Source organism: Anabrus simplex, chromosome 1, assembly GCF_040414725.1.
Source record: "Anabrus simplex isolate iqAnaSimp1 chromosome 1, ASM4041472v1, whole genome shotgun sequence".
NCBI lineage: Eukaryota > Metazoa > Arthropoda > Insecta > Orthoptera > Tettigoniidae > Anabrus > Anabrus simplex.
Window position 1 is genome coordinate 729793407 of NC_090265.1, and position 19927 is coordinate 729813333.

A 19927-nucleotide genomic window follows, 5' to 3' on the forward strand; every position below is an offset into this window, starting at 1 on the left:
CCTCTCCTTCAGGGAGGGGAATGAAAGCATTAAAAACAGAAAACAAAAAAGAAAAAAGAAATAAGGCCAGACAGGCCCAAGTGAAAAATCTAAAAGTCAAAATAGCATTATGATTTTCTTGCTCACCCTGCACGATGTAAAAAGGCCAAGATTGTAATGGCCAAATAATAAGACGGCACACAGATCCTCGGTGCTCCACCACTCCGTAATGATACGAGACTGACTTGTGAGGGGTGGAGCCCGAGTAACATAGCATAATGGAAAAATCTAGGACCATAGGTAATAGAGAGCCAGCGTTTTCCACAACAATTATGTCACAGTCACATGTCCATGGGTAGAAGTTGCAGCAGGCAAGCAAGGCAGTACGTAGCAAAGGCAGCGGCACAGCAGTTGAAAAAAAACCAGCAGCAGAAGGTAGGACTGTAGAATTACACTAAAACTTGCATAGTTGTAGAGAGAGAATATTACACTGGTCTGAACAATGATATCCTTAGCTTACAACAGACGTTATGAATTAACTGAATGACTGTGCGAATGAGTGAATTAGCTGATTGTATTATATTGGTACGCTGCATGAATGAAAGAATCTCTCTTTCAGTCATGGATGACCACTAACTGGGAGAGAGACCTTACTGGATAAGTAAATGACAGCGTAGAAAAATCGATCTTTCTTGGAAATGTTCCCGGCAAGAGAGATCGTGGACGAGTTTCCGCTCGATGGTCGAACATTATCAAGAGTATAACTGGGCTGAACATCTTTGGTGCAGCACATCTGGCCAAGGACTGCAGGAGATGGAAACAACTGACCAATCAGAGGTCACAATCCTCAGGACTGAGGGAACGATAAGAGAGAGCAAGAAATATGTTTGGCAGCCTTATGTGTTGTACACACTTGATGCACAACTTTGGGAAGTGTTTTCTGTGGAGGACAAGCCAGACTAGCACTAATTTGACCCATCCTTCCTCTTGTTAGATGGCGGTGGTGGTGATTATTGTTTTAAGAGGAAGAACAACTAGGCAACCATCTTGTATTAACACTAATCAGAAAGAGAAAATGGAAGGCATCCAAGACTTCTAAAAATGAAGATATCGACCATGGCCACGAAGGGCATCGAAATAAAAGACTCCCTAGGCCTCGAGTGCTCTAATACCATCGCGGTCAGAAAACAACAAGAGTCGACCAAGGGAGGTCGGATAGGGTAGATCAAAGTGAGAAGCCTGGCAAAAGTGGAAGCAATGCCAGGACTCTGATAAGGGACCCATGGTCGCCAACCCACGCTCCCAAGTTGAGAACCCTTGGTGTCCCTTTTAGTTGCTTTTTACAACATGCAGGCAATACCGCAGGTGTTATTCTACCACCCGCACCCACCTAGAGATTCCTCTTGTTAGTACGCCTAAAGCTGTGCATTTTATCAATATTACAATTGCACTTCTTGCGGGTGAAGTAGTTTCAGGAAATTAAATAAAATTTCCAATGAGCGGAATCAAGTTTAAAAACTACTTTGATATGAAATACACGCTCTTAGTTTGTCAGCCATCTAACCATCCCAAAGCACATACCAGAGACTGAAAGGAGACCGGAAACATTGGTTTGTCATCAGTCAGCACTCAATCTGTCAGTGGCAGGTGGTCGCTATGTTGACCAGAAGCGCTTGCTCGCTATGAGGTCTCTGTGGCTGGCAGCATTTTATTTGACACCCTGTATTTTATGAAGATACAAAGTTTAGTCATTTGTGTAGATTTAGAGAAACCCTTTCCAGCTCCATTTCATCTTTCTCCCAAATAACGTAAGTCTGATGAAAAAGTAAGTAACATTAAGAAAGAAGTGTAATCAAGTATACAGGATCTTATTTCTTTATTTTATAAAAATAACAAAGTTCTTTGCTCATCTTGTCTGAAGAAAACTGTATACCAGATCTTTCCATACATTACAGTTTTGCCCCATGCTCTAGTCAGGATTCAACTGTCTGTACTTCTCCAGACAGAGCAATAACTTCAATCTCCACTTTGGCTCCCTGTGAACAGAACACAAAATAAATAAATGAACAAAGAAAACAACTTCAATTGTAGGCTTTTGGGCTTATGCCATGTCAAGAAAACAAGGTGAAACTCTTTACATTTCATAGAGAACTGTGCTCCGTGTTTTCATAAGAAAAATCTTGACTGTTCCCGAGGAAGACTTCTACAATAATGACTCTGTCAATTTAAGATTATTTTACTGTTGGAGAATTGTGGTGGTACGCTCATTCGTCACCAGGTGGCTCGCTGTATGCTGGCACTGCACTCCAAGCGGAAAATTCATTGCCTTAAGCAGCTAATGTATTGACAAGGTGGAAAATAAAAAATATTAAAAAAATATTTTAAAAACTTAGTTGTGAATCTGTTAAAGTGCGATATGGACCGTGAAGCTGATTTCATGTAATCCAAATGCCAACCAGGCAAGCAAAGAAGCTAACACCTACCTCAACTTAGAGATGAAAATAGCTAATAAATTTTTCATCTAAACAGTGTTATGTGACTGAAGCTGTTAATAATATACGAAACATGGACCACTTTTAACCAATAAGTTGCCTTAAGCAACTAATGTATCGACAAGGTGGAAAATAAAAAATTAATAAATAAAAATACTTAGTTGTGAATCTGTTAAAGTGTGATACAGACCATGAAGCTGATTTTATGTAACTCGTGACGAGTGTCGTGAGAATCCCCTGTTTTTGTGCTGGATGGTGGTGAGAATCTGCATGGAGGTAGCGATTTGTATGAGTAGGCTTACGATAGACGGTATGTCATAAGGAGCCATCCAGTTTCTTTCTTACTAGAACATCCAAGGAGGGAAGGCATCCATTCTCTGCAAAACGTAAAGAGTTTCAACTTGTTTTCTTGACATGGCATAAGCCCAAAATCCCATATCATGTCTACAAGTATGGGTTGCCAAAGCATCAATGTTAACTTTAATTGTAAATAAGAACTTAAGTTTATCATTGCACTAATTCACATTAGCAATCCAGTACTGCAGCTATATTGTCTGCCAAATATTTTCCAGACTAAAAGAATTCAGTTTGTTGCTAGTGCTTTGTATAGGAGACTTGGGACATCCTGAACAGCCTCATGTACAAATATGAATGAAGACTTTGATATCAAGCATTTGATATGAAAACAGGCATAAAACTATTTTTATACATCATCATCAGATCTGGTGTAGGGATGTGGCAACCCCATCGCCCAGAGGGTAACCATTTCAACAATCCTCCCGAGTATTGGCAGGTAAACCATAAACCTTACTGACATAAGGAAATCCGTGTCAGGCACCAACCAGCTAGTGCATAACAAAATATTAACGCAAAGATCCATGATAGGCCTAGCAAGCCAGTGGTAGCATATTATATCACTTTCAACAATCAAACGAGCCTCGGATCGAACGTAAAACCAATACCAAAAGTGACAAAGCCTTTGTGCAGATCTGTCAGGTGTGATGGCCAAAATGGCTTCGATGGTAGACAAATATGTCAAAGAAAACTATAAGAATTGGGACTATTAATGTAGTATTCTTAGAAAATAATGCAAGAATTCAGGAAATCACATGGATAATGACAGAGAAAAACCGATAATGGGAGCAAGTGAAATAAGAAAAAAAAAAGAAAAAAAAGGGAGTGGTAATAAGGTACTGGAGAGGGGATATAAAATGTGGTGGTCAGGAAGAGACAAAAGAGGAAATGGTGTTTCAATAATAGTGGCTAAAGAACTGGCCAACAAAGTACTCAATGTGGATTATGTTTGTGACAGAATAATTAAAGTTCAGTTAATGATGGAAGGAAATATCCTTGATATAATCCAGATTTATGCTCCTCAAATAGGTTGTAAATGGATGAAAAGGAAGAGTTCATCACTAAACTGGAGGATGCTGTAACATCTAACAAGACTGTGATTATAGGAGACTTCAATGCTAGAGATAGAAATGATAAAGGAGGATATGAAACAGTTATAGGAAGCCACAGAGAAGATCGCAGAAATGATGAAGGGGAGATGTTATTAGACATGTGTCTGAGAAATAAATGGATCATTGGTAATGGATGGTGTAAGAAAAGAGATAGTCACAAGTTTACCAGATACAGTTGAAACTTGCAACAGAAATCCATAATTGATTATATAATAATAATAATGGAAGAAATCAGAAGATGTTTGACAGACATGAAAGTGATACCAAGCATTAATCTTGAGGGTGACCACAGACTATTGGTGGGGACATTGATGAAATTCAGAAGGGGTAAATATGGGGGGAAAAGACAGGCAAAAATCAAATGCTGGAAACTAAAAGATAGAGATATATAGGGAAAAGATTAAAACTCAACTTCCTAAAGATGAGAGAAAGGATGTTGAGGAAGAATGGAAAAGGTTCAAACAGAATTTAGTCAAAGCAGCAGAAGAAACCTGTGGAAGGACAACAACAAAAGTCAGACACAAAGAAACTCCATGGTGGAATGAGAGAATTGCAGATGCAGTCAAGAAGTAGAATAATACGTGGAGAGAATGGTTCAGAAACAGAACATAATAGAGACAAATGGAAATGACTAAGCAGAGCAGCAAGGAAAATGATAGCACTGGCTAAAAAGATGTCCTGGGAAATATATACAAAAGAGATAGAAGAGAATTATAAGAATGACAAGAAAATATTATACTGCATATTAGGTAACAGAAGGAAGAAAAAAAGAAAATACATCAAAAGTCATCAACTCATCAACAGATGGAAAACCTGTGTGGGAAGAAGAAGAAGTTTTGAAAGTATGGAAAGAATACTTCCAAAATCTATATGAAGAACAAAATGAAACAAATGAACCCAAGGAAATAGATGAAGATAAAATAAATATCACCATTACAGTGGAAGGGATGAATAAACAATCAGATGAAATAGGAAGAGAAGATCTACAAATGTCGGATGCAGAAAAAGCTGTTTTAGAAATGAGAAATCACAAAGCTCCTGGAATAGATGACATCACAGTGGAAATGATTAAAACTGCAGGACCTATTGGAATGCAGTGGCTGTATAGAATAATGAAGATAGAATGGACTGACAGAGATTCCTGATGATTGGACAAGGGCAATTATTGTACCTATTTTTAAGAAAGGTAATAAGGCACTTTGTGAGAACTGCAAAGGAATAGCATTACTGTGTCACTGCATGAAGATTTATGAAAAGATAATCTTACAAAAAATTAAGAACAAGATAGATTCACAATTAAGAGAAGAACAACAAAGATTTAGACTTGGAAGATCAACTATTAACACTATATTTACAGCTATACAAATAGTAGAAAAGAAATGGGAATTTGGGAGACATCGCAGTTGCATTCATAGATATACAAAACACTTATGGCACGGTTAGAAGAGAAGAGATATGGCAAGGGCTGAATAGAATGGAATTGTCAAGAGATGGAAGTAGAAACTTGTATAACAAATGTCTGAACTGTGTTTTAATAGATGGCAAAAATTCAGAATGGTTTAGAACAGACAGAGGAGTTTGACAAGGAAGTGTACTTTCACCAATGCTCTTTAATATAGTGATGGACAACATTATGAGGAAAGTTCACCAAGAGTCAACAGCAAATGATATGAAAGTCATACCATATGCAGATGATATAATAATATGGGAAGAAAATGACAAAAATTAGAAGAACAATTAAATACATGGCAGAGGGCAATTGAAGAAGCATGCATGGAAATAAGTTTAACGAAAAGTGAGGTAATGAAAATCAGTAAAGAAAGCAAAATAATGAAGAATGTTACGTGTAATGGAAAATTTCTTAAAGAAGTAGATGCTTTTCAATACCTAGGAAGTAAGCTAACTGGGAAAGGAAACATCAACGAAGAAATTTCGGAGGATAGGAAATTGTTCAAAATTTTATTACTGTGTATTACTCAGTATCAGACATAATTAGAAATTGGAAAGTATGTACCAAAGCAAAACTCATGATATATACAGTAAATCATATTATTTGCCAATGATAACCTATGGATCAGAATGTTGGACTTGGATAAAAAAGATCTGAATAGATTACAAGCGACAGAGATGCGCTTTCTGTGAGAGATCTTGGGTAAAACAAGGAGAGACAAGATAAGAAATGAAACCATATGAAACAAGCTACAGATCAACCCTCTAAAAGAAACTATGGAGGGAAATAGGCTGAAATGGTTCGGCCACATCAAAAGAGTGGAACAAGAAAGATTACCAAGAAGAGCTCTGGAATGGACAGAATCTGGAAGAGACCAATTGGAAGATCACGAACAAGATGGAGGGATCAGGTGGAGAATGACATAAATCGGAGAGGATTACAGTGATATAGATATTTATAGATAGATAGATAGATAGATATTTATTTCAATAATTAATTCCAACGAGCCAAAGGCTCATACAGAGGAATTGTACAATGAATAATATATTCAATGGCGGATCTACAAACTCTGAATACTTACAATGATATAATGAGGTGACTTAAACAGTAAAAGTAGAGACATCAATACAGAAAGTGTAAAAAATAAAAATAAAATACCATTCTATAATTCCTTAATTAAAGATACTTAAAGTGAGTAACAATGCAACAGGATTGACAAAGCGGGGCGAGTGTTTGTTTTAAAACATTACATATTTATATTTCACCTATGAAGTATCTATTCCATAAATTTTCTTTTGCCTTTCGTTTGAAAGTTATTAAAGTAGGGGCAATTTTTACATCAGCAGGAAGTTTGTTGTATGCTTGAATTGCTGAGAATTTACAACTGTTCTTCCCATACTTAGAAGAGTGGATGTGATACAAGGCCAAGTCATCTGCATGTCTAGTTTGATACCTGTGGTTGTCTGAATTGGTTATTAAAGTAGTGTTGTGAAATATTATGTTTCTTTTTATTTTATACATTAGTAAGACAGAATTAAGCTCTGTAATTATGCTGAGAGGTGGAATTTTGGTCTGAGTGTATAGGTCTTTTACAGGGGTGTATAATGGTAAGTTAAATATGTTCCTTATTGCCCTGTTCTGTATCACCATTAGTTCATTCAGGGAAGACTTTATACAATGTGACCAAATTACACATAAGTACTGCAAGTGGCTATGTACTAGTGAATAATAAATTTGTAGGAGGAGGTGTTCAGGGATTAAATATCTAAGTCTTTTTAGTAACCCAGCAACTGGGGCGATTTTCTTAGTTATGTATTCAACATGGTCATTCCAGGTCAGGTTCTCATCAATAATTAATCCAAGATGTCCGACTCGTTGGCTGAACGGTCAGCGTACTGGCCTTCGGTTCAGAGGGTCCCGGGTTCGATTCCCGGCCGGGTCGGGGATTTTAACCCTTAATTGGGTAATTCCAATGGCACGGGGGTTGGGTGTATGTTGTGCCTTCATCATCATTTCATCCTCATCACGACGCGCAGGTCGCCCGCGGGAGTCAAATAGAAAGACCTGCATCTGGCGAGCCGAACCCATCCTGGGATATCCCGGCACTAAAAGCCATACGACATTTCATTTCATTAATCCAAGATATTTCACTTTATTTACTTTTTCTATTTCCGTATCATTTATTAGTAATTTATCACTATTTGAGTGAAGGACTTTTTGTTTTGAAGAAAGTATGTATTTAGTTTTCTGCAGATTCACTGTCAATTTGTTACAGTGGTACCAGTGTAAGAGAGTGAGTATGTCCTGCTGCATGTTTTCTAAAACTGTGTCCTTACTCTTGCCCGTATAGAAGATATTGGTGTCATCAGTGTATAATGTGATATAGCCATTTAGATTACATGAAGAAATATCATTTATATAAATGAGAAATAAAATAGGACCTAGTATGGAACCTTGTGGGACACCATGGGTTACATACTTGGCAGAGCTTGAGTAATTATTCACGGTAACAAGTTGCTTTCGTCCTGTTAAGTAATTTTGAAACCAATTCAGCGCAAGGCCACGAATTCCAGCCTTTTCTAATTTTCTTAAAAGAATACTATGATCAACAGTATCAAAAGCTTTAGTAAGATCAATAAATAAGCCTGCTGCAATGTTGTTGTTATCTACAGTGGATTGTAACATTGTAATGAGATCAACAGTAGCTACTTCGGTACTAGACCTCTCCCTGAACCCATATTGCCCCTTATAGAAGAAATTCTTTTTGTTTAGAAAAGCCAAAAGTCTTTTCTTCACAACAGTTTCCATAATTTTGGAAACAATTGATAAAATCGAGATTGGCCTATAATCATTTGGATTTAGTCTATTCCCTCCCTTAAACACAGGGATCACTTTAGCTATCTTTAGTTTATTGGGTATTATACCGGTAGTCAGGGACTCGTTAATGATCTCTACGAGTAATCCTATTATAGGGTCCTTTGCTTTTTTTAATTGTGAGGTAGTAATGTCATCTATTCTGCAGCTATTCATACTTTTAAGGTTAGATATGATTGACTTTACTTCTGCTACATCCGTTGGGTACAGGTAAAGGGATTCAAGACTAGTAAATTCACTGAAAGTCACAGTATTAAGTTCAGGAATACTTAGAGCTAGGTTTTTGGCAATGTCTATAAAAAAGGAGTTGAATGAGTCACACAGAACCTGTTTATCAGTTATTACTTTGCCTTCAATTTCAAGCGTGGTACACGAGACATTCGTTACTTTTTTATTATGAATGATTTCGTTCATTAATTTCCATGTCTGTTTTGGATTGTTATTATGAGATTTGAAAAGGTTTGAGTAGTAGTCAAGTTTGAGTCTTCTTTTTAAGTTAGTTACTGTATTTCTACACCTGCAGTATTCTTGTCTCAGAAGCAAGTTATTCTTGTGAGTAGGATGTTTGAGTTTTGCATGCAAGCAGTCTCGTCTCTTTATAAGGGTAAGAAGATCATTAGTAGCCCACGGAATTTTCCTAGGTTGTGCCCTTTAATGTTGTATTGTATTTATTAGGACAGCTCGTATAATTGTCCTTTGGTCGTATTTGGTTAATGAATGAATCATACAATATATCTATTTGGCAACTGTTCGCAAGATATGTATCTGACATGTGTAGACCTACACCAGTGTTCATGTAGGTATTTCTCAATTCATTTTCCTTACACATACTAGGTATTGCAGAAATATTAGAGTGAGGAGATGTTAGGTGAGTGTTTTGGTTTGGCCATAGCATGTCAAAAACTAAAATATTATGGTCACTTAAGTCATTATTAATATTTGATACTGTATACCATAATTCAGAATTATTCACTGATATGTTGTCAAGTAAGGTGCTAGCAGAGTCACTTAGTGGCAGACAGTGATGAACAACAGAATGTGGGGAAAAAGAGAAGTTTGGAAGAGGCCCTGTGAACGAACTGCATAAGCAGAAACGCATCAGGAAGAAGAAGAACATCATCAGATCATTGCTTCAGTACCCAGATCCATTACATCGTGACAAACCACACATCACTTTCCAATGTCTTTAAAATTTTGTTCCTCCCAAACATCACGAGGTCTTGCTTGTATGCTCTACAGGTCCTATTTGCTGCCCTTCTCTTCGTATGATCTCTTCAGTTCTAGTGTTTCAATCACTCTAATTTCTCTTATTTGTCTTACTTGTCTTTTATTAGCTGGTCTAGTCAATGATGCTGCTTCCAGTCCATAAATCAAGATGGCTACACGATAAGTTTTGTAGAGTATGATCTATATCCTCCCCTGGATTTTTCATCATTTTCCATCGCACCGGTACTTTCTTAACTCACGGTTACTCACATGGTGAGCGTGGCATTCACCTCCGTAGTATATTACTTGTTGTTGGAATATTACAACACCTCTACTTTTGAAACTGCATATACCTTTCAAACAGATTGTTAGGAAGGGGAGGTGTCAGTCATTTCCATTATCTTCAAAAACAAAGACTCTCAATCCAAGACAGAGCATGTTTGGTGAGCGGTGTGCTCAGTAGCGAGTAATGGTGCTACTTACATTTCACATACTGTAATAAGTCAATGTTCGTCTTGTGCGTGTGTTTAATATAAATATTGTGACTGTTGTTCGTGAATTTACACAAGTTATAATGGCATGCACTGTTCAGATAATTTTGTGGTTGGGTGAAACGTTGGAGGAAGTGGACTTGAACACCAAAAGTAATGGTAATGAAACAGATAAGGTTTTCAAAAGTGATCCTAACTCTGAAACAGAGTGTCTGCAAGTTCCGAGGAAGAAGAGGTACTTTTGTTCATTGAAGGCTGTAGGCTGTATTCCATTCATTTTAGGAAAGGATGGGATTACCAAGTGGGGCCTCCATGCTCACGCTGCAAGTGAACTGGACTAGTATAACTTGGAAACAATATTCTCTAACCCATGGGTAAATAATGGAAATATCAAGCCCAATAATAATAATTATTATTATTATTATTATTATTATTATTATTATTATTATTATTATTATTATTATTATTATTATTATTATTATTATTATTATTATTATTATTATTATTATTATTATTATTTCCGGACTCTATTTGGTATAAATCATGATCATATTATTTGTGAGGTTATGTCATGAAACATCTGCTGTATGTATATTAATAAGAGTTTATTTAATGTAAGAACATGTAATTAATAGCATATCATTTATTATTTAACTGTACATATAATGTATAAATCCAATGCAATATTGTACCACACATGGTAACAGTCTGGAACAACGTATCTTTGGTTCTAGAGAGTTACAGAAAATTCCTTTCATTGTAAATAGGTTATTGGAGACTCTCGGAATTACAAGAAAATATGTTGTGTCATAGTCTTCTAGAAGCCTGGCCAAGCAACATATATAAAGATGCAGTCTTGAGGGTAGAGTTGAGTTGTTTAACAAGAGTTGTGAGTGTAAGTCGTTAACTGAGTATGTGAATTCATGTTGTGATTGGTAGTGCGTTGACATGCTACTATGGCAGTCTTCCTCTTCTACTTCTTTGTAGAAGTATTCTGTTTCAAAATGGCAGTCTATTAGTGCATGTTTGTGTAATATGTATAAATAATTTGTAAATAAAATAGTGTACACAATTGACAGCATTTTATGTGTGCGCCTTTGTGGCTACAACACTGCTACAAATGTTCGAACCCAGAAAAAGTGTTCCAGGAAAGATGCTGAAAAAACAGAAGTGTTGACTGACTGTGTAAAATGTTTGTTTCCTGTTGCACTGATTTATATCTCTACATTATTTAGTTCATACTGAGAATACCCCTCCTCAGTTGAGGAGCTAATGAAGATAAAATGAATGATGGTGAATGAAATTGGATAAGGACATGGAAGGGATCAGCTGTGGACCTGACCTGGCATTTGCCTGGAAGTATAAATGGGAAACCATAGAAAATCATTCTCAGAACAGCCAACGGTGGGGTTCGAACCCACGCGTCTCCCGAATACAGAGCTTGGCTCTGCACGGCCACTCCACTTGCTCATGTTCCTAAGTAAATAACTACCTCAAATTGACGTATTAAAAATACCTCCATCTTTATAATTATGGGAATATTATGGCCTTAAACATAAAGGTGAGTGCTGCACTCACTAACGAGTAATGCCGGGTTAACAAAAGAATGCTGGACAGTACATGGCCAATTGAGCATTAACCCTTGTAGTTCTTTGTTATTGGACTTTTTTTTCCTCAGGGGTAATCAATTGGTAGTCACATGGTGACAAATCTGGACTAGAAGTAGTGCAATCCAGAGCGCTCCTCTGCATTTCTTCCAATAAGGCCTTCACAGCAGCAGTGGTGTGGGGCCTAGCAGGGTGTAGCAGATCAGGAGTCTCATTCATATTTGATGGGGTATGATTAGCGTAGTGGCTTATCTGAGGTCTGGTTCCCGGTCGATCCTGGGTTACAATTCTCACTTCAAATATCACATGGTGCCAGGAAAGCCTGCTTGCTACTTCCATGTTGCACCAACACAGACTGGTCTTAAGGTGCAGCCCAGTATTTGCCTGGTGTGAAAATGGGAAACTACAGAAAACCATCTTCAGGTCTGTCAACAGTGGAGTTTGCACCCACCATCTACCAAATGGTACCTCACATCTACAGGAGCCAAACCCTGAAGCTAACACGCTTGATGAGTGAGGGAGGACCCCTGGCCTTAAACCTCCAGTCAAAACTCAAAATGCCCTGGATAGCACCAGTAACCCCAGAAATAGCTGAGATAAGCTAAAGACAGTTTACATCCACCCCATGGGAAAATGGAAAAAGGATACATATCTGATCCAACTTCGTACTCTGTGTATGTAAAACTAATCTCTACTGTAGATCTGATGATATGCTTTTACCCTGTCAAGAAAACAAAGTGAAATTCTTTATGTTTCACAAAGAACTTTGCTCTGCATCTTCAGAAGAAAATCTCGTCTGTTCACGAGCAAGACTTCTCTAAGGATGAAGTTTTGAATTTGAATGCTTTATCATTGCACAGTGGGTCAAAATCGAAATCTAGGAGGACAAAATTATTTTTTTCATAATTAAAGAATCAAAATTGATTACTTCCACAGCATTCTCATGTAATTGCCGCGCACTATTCTGGGATATAAACGCATCTTAGTGTAAATCTGTCACCACTGTTCGAGCTGGAATCTTATCTTACCTCCTGCGCTGTGCGTGCGTATCTCGCAATCTGAATTGGAGAGTGAATGTAAGTGGCTGTGGTTTGGTTGTCTTTGAGGTAAGTGTGATGCTTTAAGTTGGAACATGCAGCTGAAGGTATGATCTTTACATTTGTAACGGGTTTCGGTTATTAATGGGCATAATCGATACGTAATTTTAGCTATATTTGCATCATGTATTATTTAATTATTATTTTTAAAATTATATTTTCACTTAGAGTTTTAGTATGTCGCGTCACTCTGCGTCACTGTCTACTTAATGTTAAAATGTAGATAAAGTCTTGTAGTTTACGCCTGTTATAAGAATTTTTGCATCTTTTTGCAACTTACTTGGTTATTTTACATTTTAGATGATGCCGCGCAACCAGTTCTCACACGTTTACAACTGTTTGAAGCACTGTGTTCGAAGATTGTATCAAAAGTGGAACTTTGTGACTTTGTCAAAAGTAAATTAGGGATAGACAATTGTTCTGAAGAGATAACTGAATGCCTACAAGGTGATTTAAAGGATTTTGTTGTTAATTTTACCACGCGTTGGAAGCAGGTTCATAGAAGTAAAGCAAAATTCATTTCAAAATATTCTGATTGGTTAAAAGAGAAGATAACATTTTCGAAAATTGTGTATGATTCTAAATTAATAGAAAATTTAAATCCTCCTATTCCATCCGCATCGAAAGTCGGAAGGCCTAGAAAGTGGTGAAAAATCAAAGAGATGAAAAATTCAACCGCTACTCTCTGCACATTCAGAACAAGAACTTATTCATGCCACACAAGTATTATTGCACATGTCTGGAAAACGAGATGCTGCAAAAATGGTTAAAGAAACTCTTAAGTCTCCACATAGAGCTACTAAAATTAAAAAAATCATATATATCACCAGCTGTAAAACGTAAAACCTGTACCACTTACCGGTGGAGAGGCTCTATCATTCCTTGTAAGTAACAGTTACAGCAAAAGCCAATATATGAATATGCGACTTGAATGCAAAAATAGGAACTGTAATATTTTCCCACCTTACCACATCATTAGAGAAACAAAACAGAAATGCTATCCACCAAGTGAATCAATAACAATAACAGAAACATCAGCCACAAGAACATTGCAATGACTGGTCGACCGTACAATTGAAACAGTCTATTTCTAGCAATGATACAGTTCATATTATATTAAAATGGAGGTGTGATGCTTCAAACGGACATAGTCAGTAAAAGCAGAAATTTACAGATGACGGCAGTGACACTGATATTTTTGTAGCTTCAGTTGTTCCATTACAAATGTATTATTTAAATGTAGAAAGCAACAATGAAAATAAAATTTTATGACAGAACCCACGACCTTCTTCGACATGATTTTTAAGACCCCTTCAATAATTGTTTGAAAAGAAGACTGTCAAATTGACTAGGTGAGAGGTTCAATTACTGAAACTTAAATAACGTCCCTCCAACCGAGTAAAATAGAAATTTATGATCAATACATATATATTAATCGAACTCTATTGCTGACCATGGTGGATGGAAAAGTCTGCAATTCTATTACAGGTTCATCAGCACTGAGGTGTTATGTGTGTGGTGCTGGTCCCAGAGAAATGAATAACACACTCACTAAAACAGTTTGTCCTGAAGAGAGCTATAAATTTGGATTATCTACCCTCCATTGTTGGATCCGTTCTTTTTTTTGAATGCCTGCTACATATATCTTACAAAATAGAAATTAAGAAATGGCAAGTAAGAGGATGAAGATCAGACAAAAATAGAAAACAGAAAGAAAGTACTGTAATACAAAATAAATTTCGATCAGAAATGGGGCTGCATGTTGACAAACCCAGATCTGGAGGCACCGGAAATTCGAATGATGGCAACACTGCTCGCCGTTTTTTTTTTTTTTTTTTTTTTTTTTTTTTTGAGGATCCAGTCTTGTCATCCAAAATTAGGGTATAAATGAAGAGCTAATCAGACGTTTCTCTACAATTTTGTGTGCTCTTTCTTGTCAGTTCCCTATAAATATACCGCTTTCAAGACCTACACCCAGGATAATACAGTAAAATTGTATCTAAATCTGTATCCATGGTATTATATGCCATTCCCTGTGCATAAAGTATTAATTCATGGTGCATATATATAATTGATTTTTGTATTATACCTATCGGGCAATTGTCAGAAGAAGCCCAAGAAACACGTAACAAAGATGAGAAAATACAGATTTGGACATTCTAGGAAATCCTCACGAAAACATACAAATGAGGACATATTGCATATGCTGCTGATATCTTTGGACTCAGTAATATCTCATAAAACCAAAATTCAACATAAAACGAGAAGAGCATTATCCAGTGAAGTATTACTACTCCTGAAAGAACCAGATGTACCGGCTCATCATGAACAGCATGAGGCAGTGAATGACGATGAAGCTTCAGATGACACATGTGATGAGTCATCAAGGTCAGGGTCATCGAGTGATTAGTGATAGTGACTGAAGTGCTGTCTGCGATTATCCACAATTGCAGTCTTCCAAATTAAAAGCAAACTGAGTACAATCTATTGTAGTTTATTGTAGTTTAGGCTCTATCCAACTCCTAGTCATATACAATTTCTTGCATGTGTAGACGTAGATGTAGCTTAAGAAAGGTCTTAACTGATGTTTATTATGAAGTAAACAAATTATATACATTGCATTCACTCTAAATTCATGATTAAAACGTAAAAATAATTTTGTCTCCCTAGATTTCGATTTTGACCCACTGTGCATTGGTCAGGAGTAAGTGGTACTCTGGTTCATCAAGAGAGGGATTACTGTGTGCTAACCTCCCGAGTGGGAGGAATAATAATAATAATAATAATAATAATAATAATAATAATAATAATAATAATAATAATATGGCTTATGCCGTATGAGCGACCTGCGCATCCGTTAGAATGGGGCCCTGCCTAGGACGAATTCTAATGACGGCGAAGATGGCACAAACACCCAGTTCCCAAGCGAGAAGAATTAACTAATGAAAGTTAAAATCACCGACCATGCCAGGGATCAAACCTGTGACCCCTTGGACCAAAGGACAGCATGCCATGGAGCTGGACAAGCAGGAGGTGACACTTGTTCCATCGTATGTGCGTTGCAAAATAAACAGCAAGGTTATCAGACAAGTCGTGGACAAATATGGTAGAAGAAATAAATAAATAAAAATTAAGTGCAACGAAAGACTGACAGGACAGTGGAAGGCGTGAGAGAACAAAGTTGGGGTAAACATAAATATGTTGTCTGCCTTGGTATTCATTACCATAGTGGATTTTGTTTGCTGATGACATTTTAACATGGGAAGAAATGAAGAGGAGCAAGACTTCGATAATGACAAGAGCAGAAACTAGACTCTACAAGTAGTGGCATACTGGGTGAGAATTGAGCAGGCAACAAGCATGTTAGAGACAATATGTAGCATTGATTTTTTACGGACCTCGACTGAGGGAAACAGGAGCAGGATTCAAGCAGTACAAAGGACATTCTAAGGGAATATACCAAGAGAGATATGGGGAAGAGCAGGTGAATGTAAACTGTAAGAAAGAACCAACAGAGAAAAGCTGAAGTGGGTTGGAGTCATCGAAGAAATACAAAATGAGAGAATTCAGAAGAAAAAGATGGAGAAAATGATCACTGGAAAGAAAAGAAAGTAAGCCTGTATTTTAAAGAAACAAGACATTCTGTTATAAGGTGTATTCTGAATCTCGGGAGATAAATTTTAATTTCCATAACACCACATGCAATGGGCAAGATTTGAACCGCAACAGCCTTGGTGGCAAGCCAGTGACTCAGCTGCATTGAAAGACTCTGTCATCGAAAGTGGCATAAACAGCAACACTCTGATTGAAGAACAATGGTGGGAAGAAGGGAAGACGGTATCATCGTCCTCTTCCTTTCCCCTTATCCAGCTCCTGCCAGCACTTCTCCACCTTCCTTTCTCCTCCCACCATTCCTCTTCCATCATTTCATCCCAGTCCAGGTTTCTTCTTCCACTCCTCTTTATCCACCTTGTTCTAGATCTCCCTCTTGCTCTCTTACCCCCCAAACATCATCTCATCATCTGTTTTTGTACTCTTTTCTCCTCCATCCTCTTTAAATGTCCAAACCATCTTAGGTTACCCCTATCAATTCTCTCATTTAGGTTTTCCATTCTGACCTCCTTTTTTACATCTTCCTTTCTCACTCTGTCTTTCCTTGTCTTTCCTATCATACTTCTTAGGTATTTCATTTCTCTGGCCTGAATTCTACTCTCCTCCCTACTTGTCATTGTCCAGGTCTCAATACATTTTGTACATTATCTCTTTACACTTCCAAACAAGGTTTCTTACACTTTGGTAGAATGCACTTTTGCTAACCTCCATGTCCTACCTTGTATTCTGTACTAATTCACTCCCTAGGTATTTGAAACTATCAACAATTTCAAGGGTTTGACCACCAAATTTTACAATTCCTTTCTCTCGTCTTGCTCCTCTTAAAAATGATCTTGGTTTTCTCTGCACCGATTTTCATATCAATTTTTTCCATTTTCTCATTCAGTGTATCAAGTTGTTTTTGTACTTCTTTGCTGTCATAGTAATAACTTCATCTCCCTATCCCCATGTGCTTTCTTTATTTAATTTTGTCCATAACCATCAGAAACAAAAGAGGTGACAGCACACTCGCCGGTCTTAGACCAGTTTAATGTCTAAACCATTCTGTCTTTCCAACCGGAGTCTGCATACTATTGACGCAGTTGTTGTACATTGCTCATATCATTTCTACAGTTTGTGTAACTGTCTCTTTTTGACCGTGGTTTCCCAAACATTTTCCTTTTGTTACATCTATGAATGGCATGACCAGATCCTTTCCATATTCCTAACTCTTTTCCATTAGTTATCTCATGCTGAAGATAGGATCCAGTGAAGATGTTCCACTTCTAAAGCCATACTGTTCCTTCTACCTTTCTTCTCATTCACCTATCTAAAATCCTTTCCAGTATTTTGCCAGCCCAGGTCAGGACACATAAATTCACAGAGAGGAGAACACAGTCAACGGTCAATGGTTTAGATGGCGGAAGAGGACCCCAGTCCCAACGACAGACAATACAGAAGAACTTTCGTCTGTCAGAATGTCTGTACTTGAGTAAAGTGGTTTCAAAACGTGTCTGAACTCCTGAGGACTGGCCTCAAGTTACACCTGGCAGTAGGCATAAATGCCTCTGGTAGTGGCGAACCCACCGTAATAGCAGCATAAATAGGAGTACAGAACTTTACACTTGCCTCGGTAAAGGTTGAAAGACAGAATACAGGTAAATTATGTCACCCAGAGAGAATTGAAGTGGGGACGCATGAAGAAGAATTTTACACTAACAAATGATAAACTCATCTGAATGATTCTGAAAGCAGACCAAGTAAATATGATGTTCCATAAACATACCATAGGCAATTTCCCAACTTGGAATGTGGACCGTGCTGGGAAGGGAGGCTTGAAATCTAAAACAAGAATAGCACACATGGATATACGTAATGTTAGATACAAATCCTAGAAAATACACCAACTAATAAATAAAATACTCACATTCTTTATAGAGTTCATTAATAGGAGCAAAGTCATTTATGTCGTCGAGGAAGATAGTTGTCTTCACAACTGAAAATACAGAAAATACTTAATGAAATGGAGTGAGAAAAGAAAAAAATACATGCAATTACTTCAATATTGTATTGAAAATACAGTATAGATTGTCATTATGCTGGTGTACCCATAGTTCCATTTGCTGATATAGGGTAGGGGATGAAGCGGGATGAAATCAAATGGACCCACTGTTGGCAGCACTGAAGATGGTTTTCCGCGGTTGTACATAAATATGGTATTGCATAAATCTCTACATGGACATCTGTGAGCAGCACTTGGAGCTCACATTCAAAGAAAATTCACCCTATTTCCTCATGTATAGAAATTTCAGGAAACATTTCTGGATCTTTCTATTATTTCAATACCTTAATTGTTACATGGGTTCCATATAACACTAGCTATTCAAGTCTAGAATGTACCAACATATTATAGAGTGAAATAATTGTTGTTATTCCATTAAATGGCTTTACATTACACAAGACAAATCGTAGTACTTTGTTAGCTGTTTCTTCAATATGACTTCTTGGCATCGAATGATATACCTAGGTCATTCATTGTATTCTATGACTTTCTTCAAGTTCTCGCTAACATGGAGTATTTGAGAGTTGAAATAATAACATGCCTTACATACAGGCATCATCGGCCATGGGTTTAACCTTGAAATAATATCAGGCACCTGATTTACATATAAATAAAATAAAACTAATTTATAAAAAAACCTTGAAGAGAAAAAAATTAACATGGTAAAGACTAGTACAATGTTGGTTTTAAATTTATTGCTATAAGTGAGAAGTTGACAATTGGTGAAAGTATTTGCAATATTGACATTGGAAGACTACTATTGTAAGTAAAATGAATAAAGCAACAGTTTGTTATAGACAAGTGGTAAAATTGCTATAAAATGATGTTGACCGACTAGCGGTTAGAATTAGATAATGACGAGAATGACGATCAAAACCGTATTTTTTAAAACATAATGTAAGGATGTAAAGGAGAGGGCATAATAAGTCTCTGGTAAGACCCCAACTAGAGTATGGTTCCCTCACCAGGATTACCTGATTCAAGAACTGGAAAAAATCCAAAGAAAAGCAGCTCGATTTGTTCTGGGTGATTTCCGACAAAAGAGTAGCGTTACAAAAATGTGCAAAGTTTGGGCTGGGAAGAATTGGGAAAAAGAAGACGAGCTGCCCGACTAAGTGGTATGTATGGAAATTCTAAGTTCCCATGGAGGGAATTAGATATTTTTCCACCAACAGAGCATATCAAAATCAGATAAAAAATTAGATGTATGGCTTTTCAGGCATTTGCTCTATTAACCAGCATTTCGTCTTAGGTCTGACACTAGACTCATCAGAGTGGGATGTGTCAGACCCTACCCACTGACACTGGGGTGTATGCAGGTGAACTTATCAGAAGCCTTATGTTCCGAGCTGTCAGTGGAGAGATGGCGTGGAATGACATTAGTATACGAATAAGTCTGAGTGGCGTCTTTAAAAGTAGGAAAGATCACAATATGAAGATAAAGTTGGAATTCAAGAGGACAAATTGGGGCAAATATTCATTTATAGGAAGGGGAGTTAGGGATTGGAATAACTTACCAAGGGAGATGTTCAATAAATTTCCAATTTCTTTGAGATCATTTAAGAAAAAGCTAGGAAAACAACAGATAGGGAATCTGCCACCTGGGCGACTG

General features: G+C 37.2%; 1 protein-coding gene across 4 annotated transcripts in view; it reads right to left on the reverse strand.

The window, feature by feature from the left end:
* Positions 1–1838: 1838 nt before the first annotated feature.
* Positions 1839–19927, reverse strand: part of UK114 — a 49248-nt gene continuing 31159 nt past the window's right edge. For all 4 annotated transcript variants that reach the window (XM_067136095.2, XM_068225181.1, XM_067136094.2 and 1 more), the window contains 3 exons: positions 18181–18249; positions 18040–18095; positions 1839–2015 (listed from right to left, as the gene is read on the reverse strand). In XM_067136095.2, the coding sequence (XP_066992196.2) occupies positions 1953–2015; positions 18040–18095; positions 18181–18249 (188 nt within the window). In that variant the 3' untranslated portion in view covers positions 1839–1952. The remainder of the gene's footprint in view (positions 2016–18039; positions 18096–18180; positions 18250–19927) is intronic.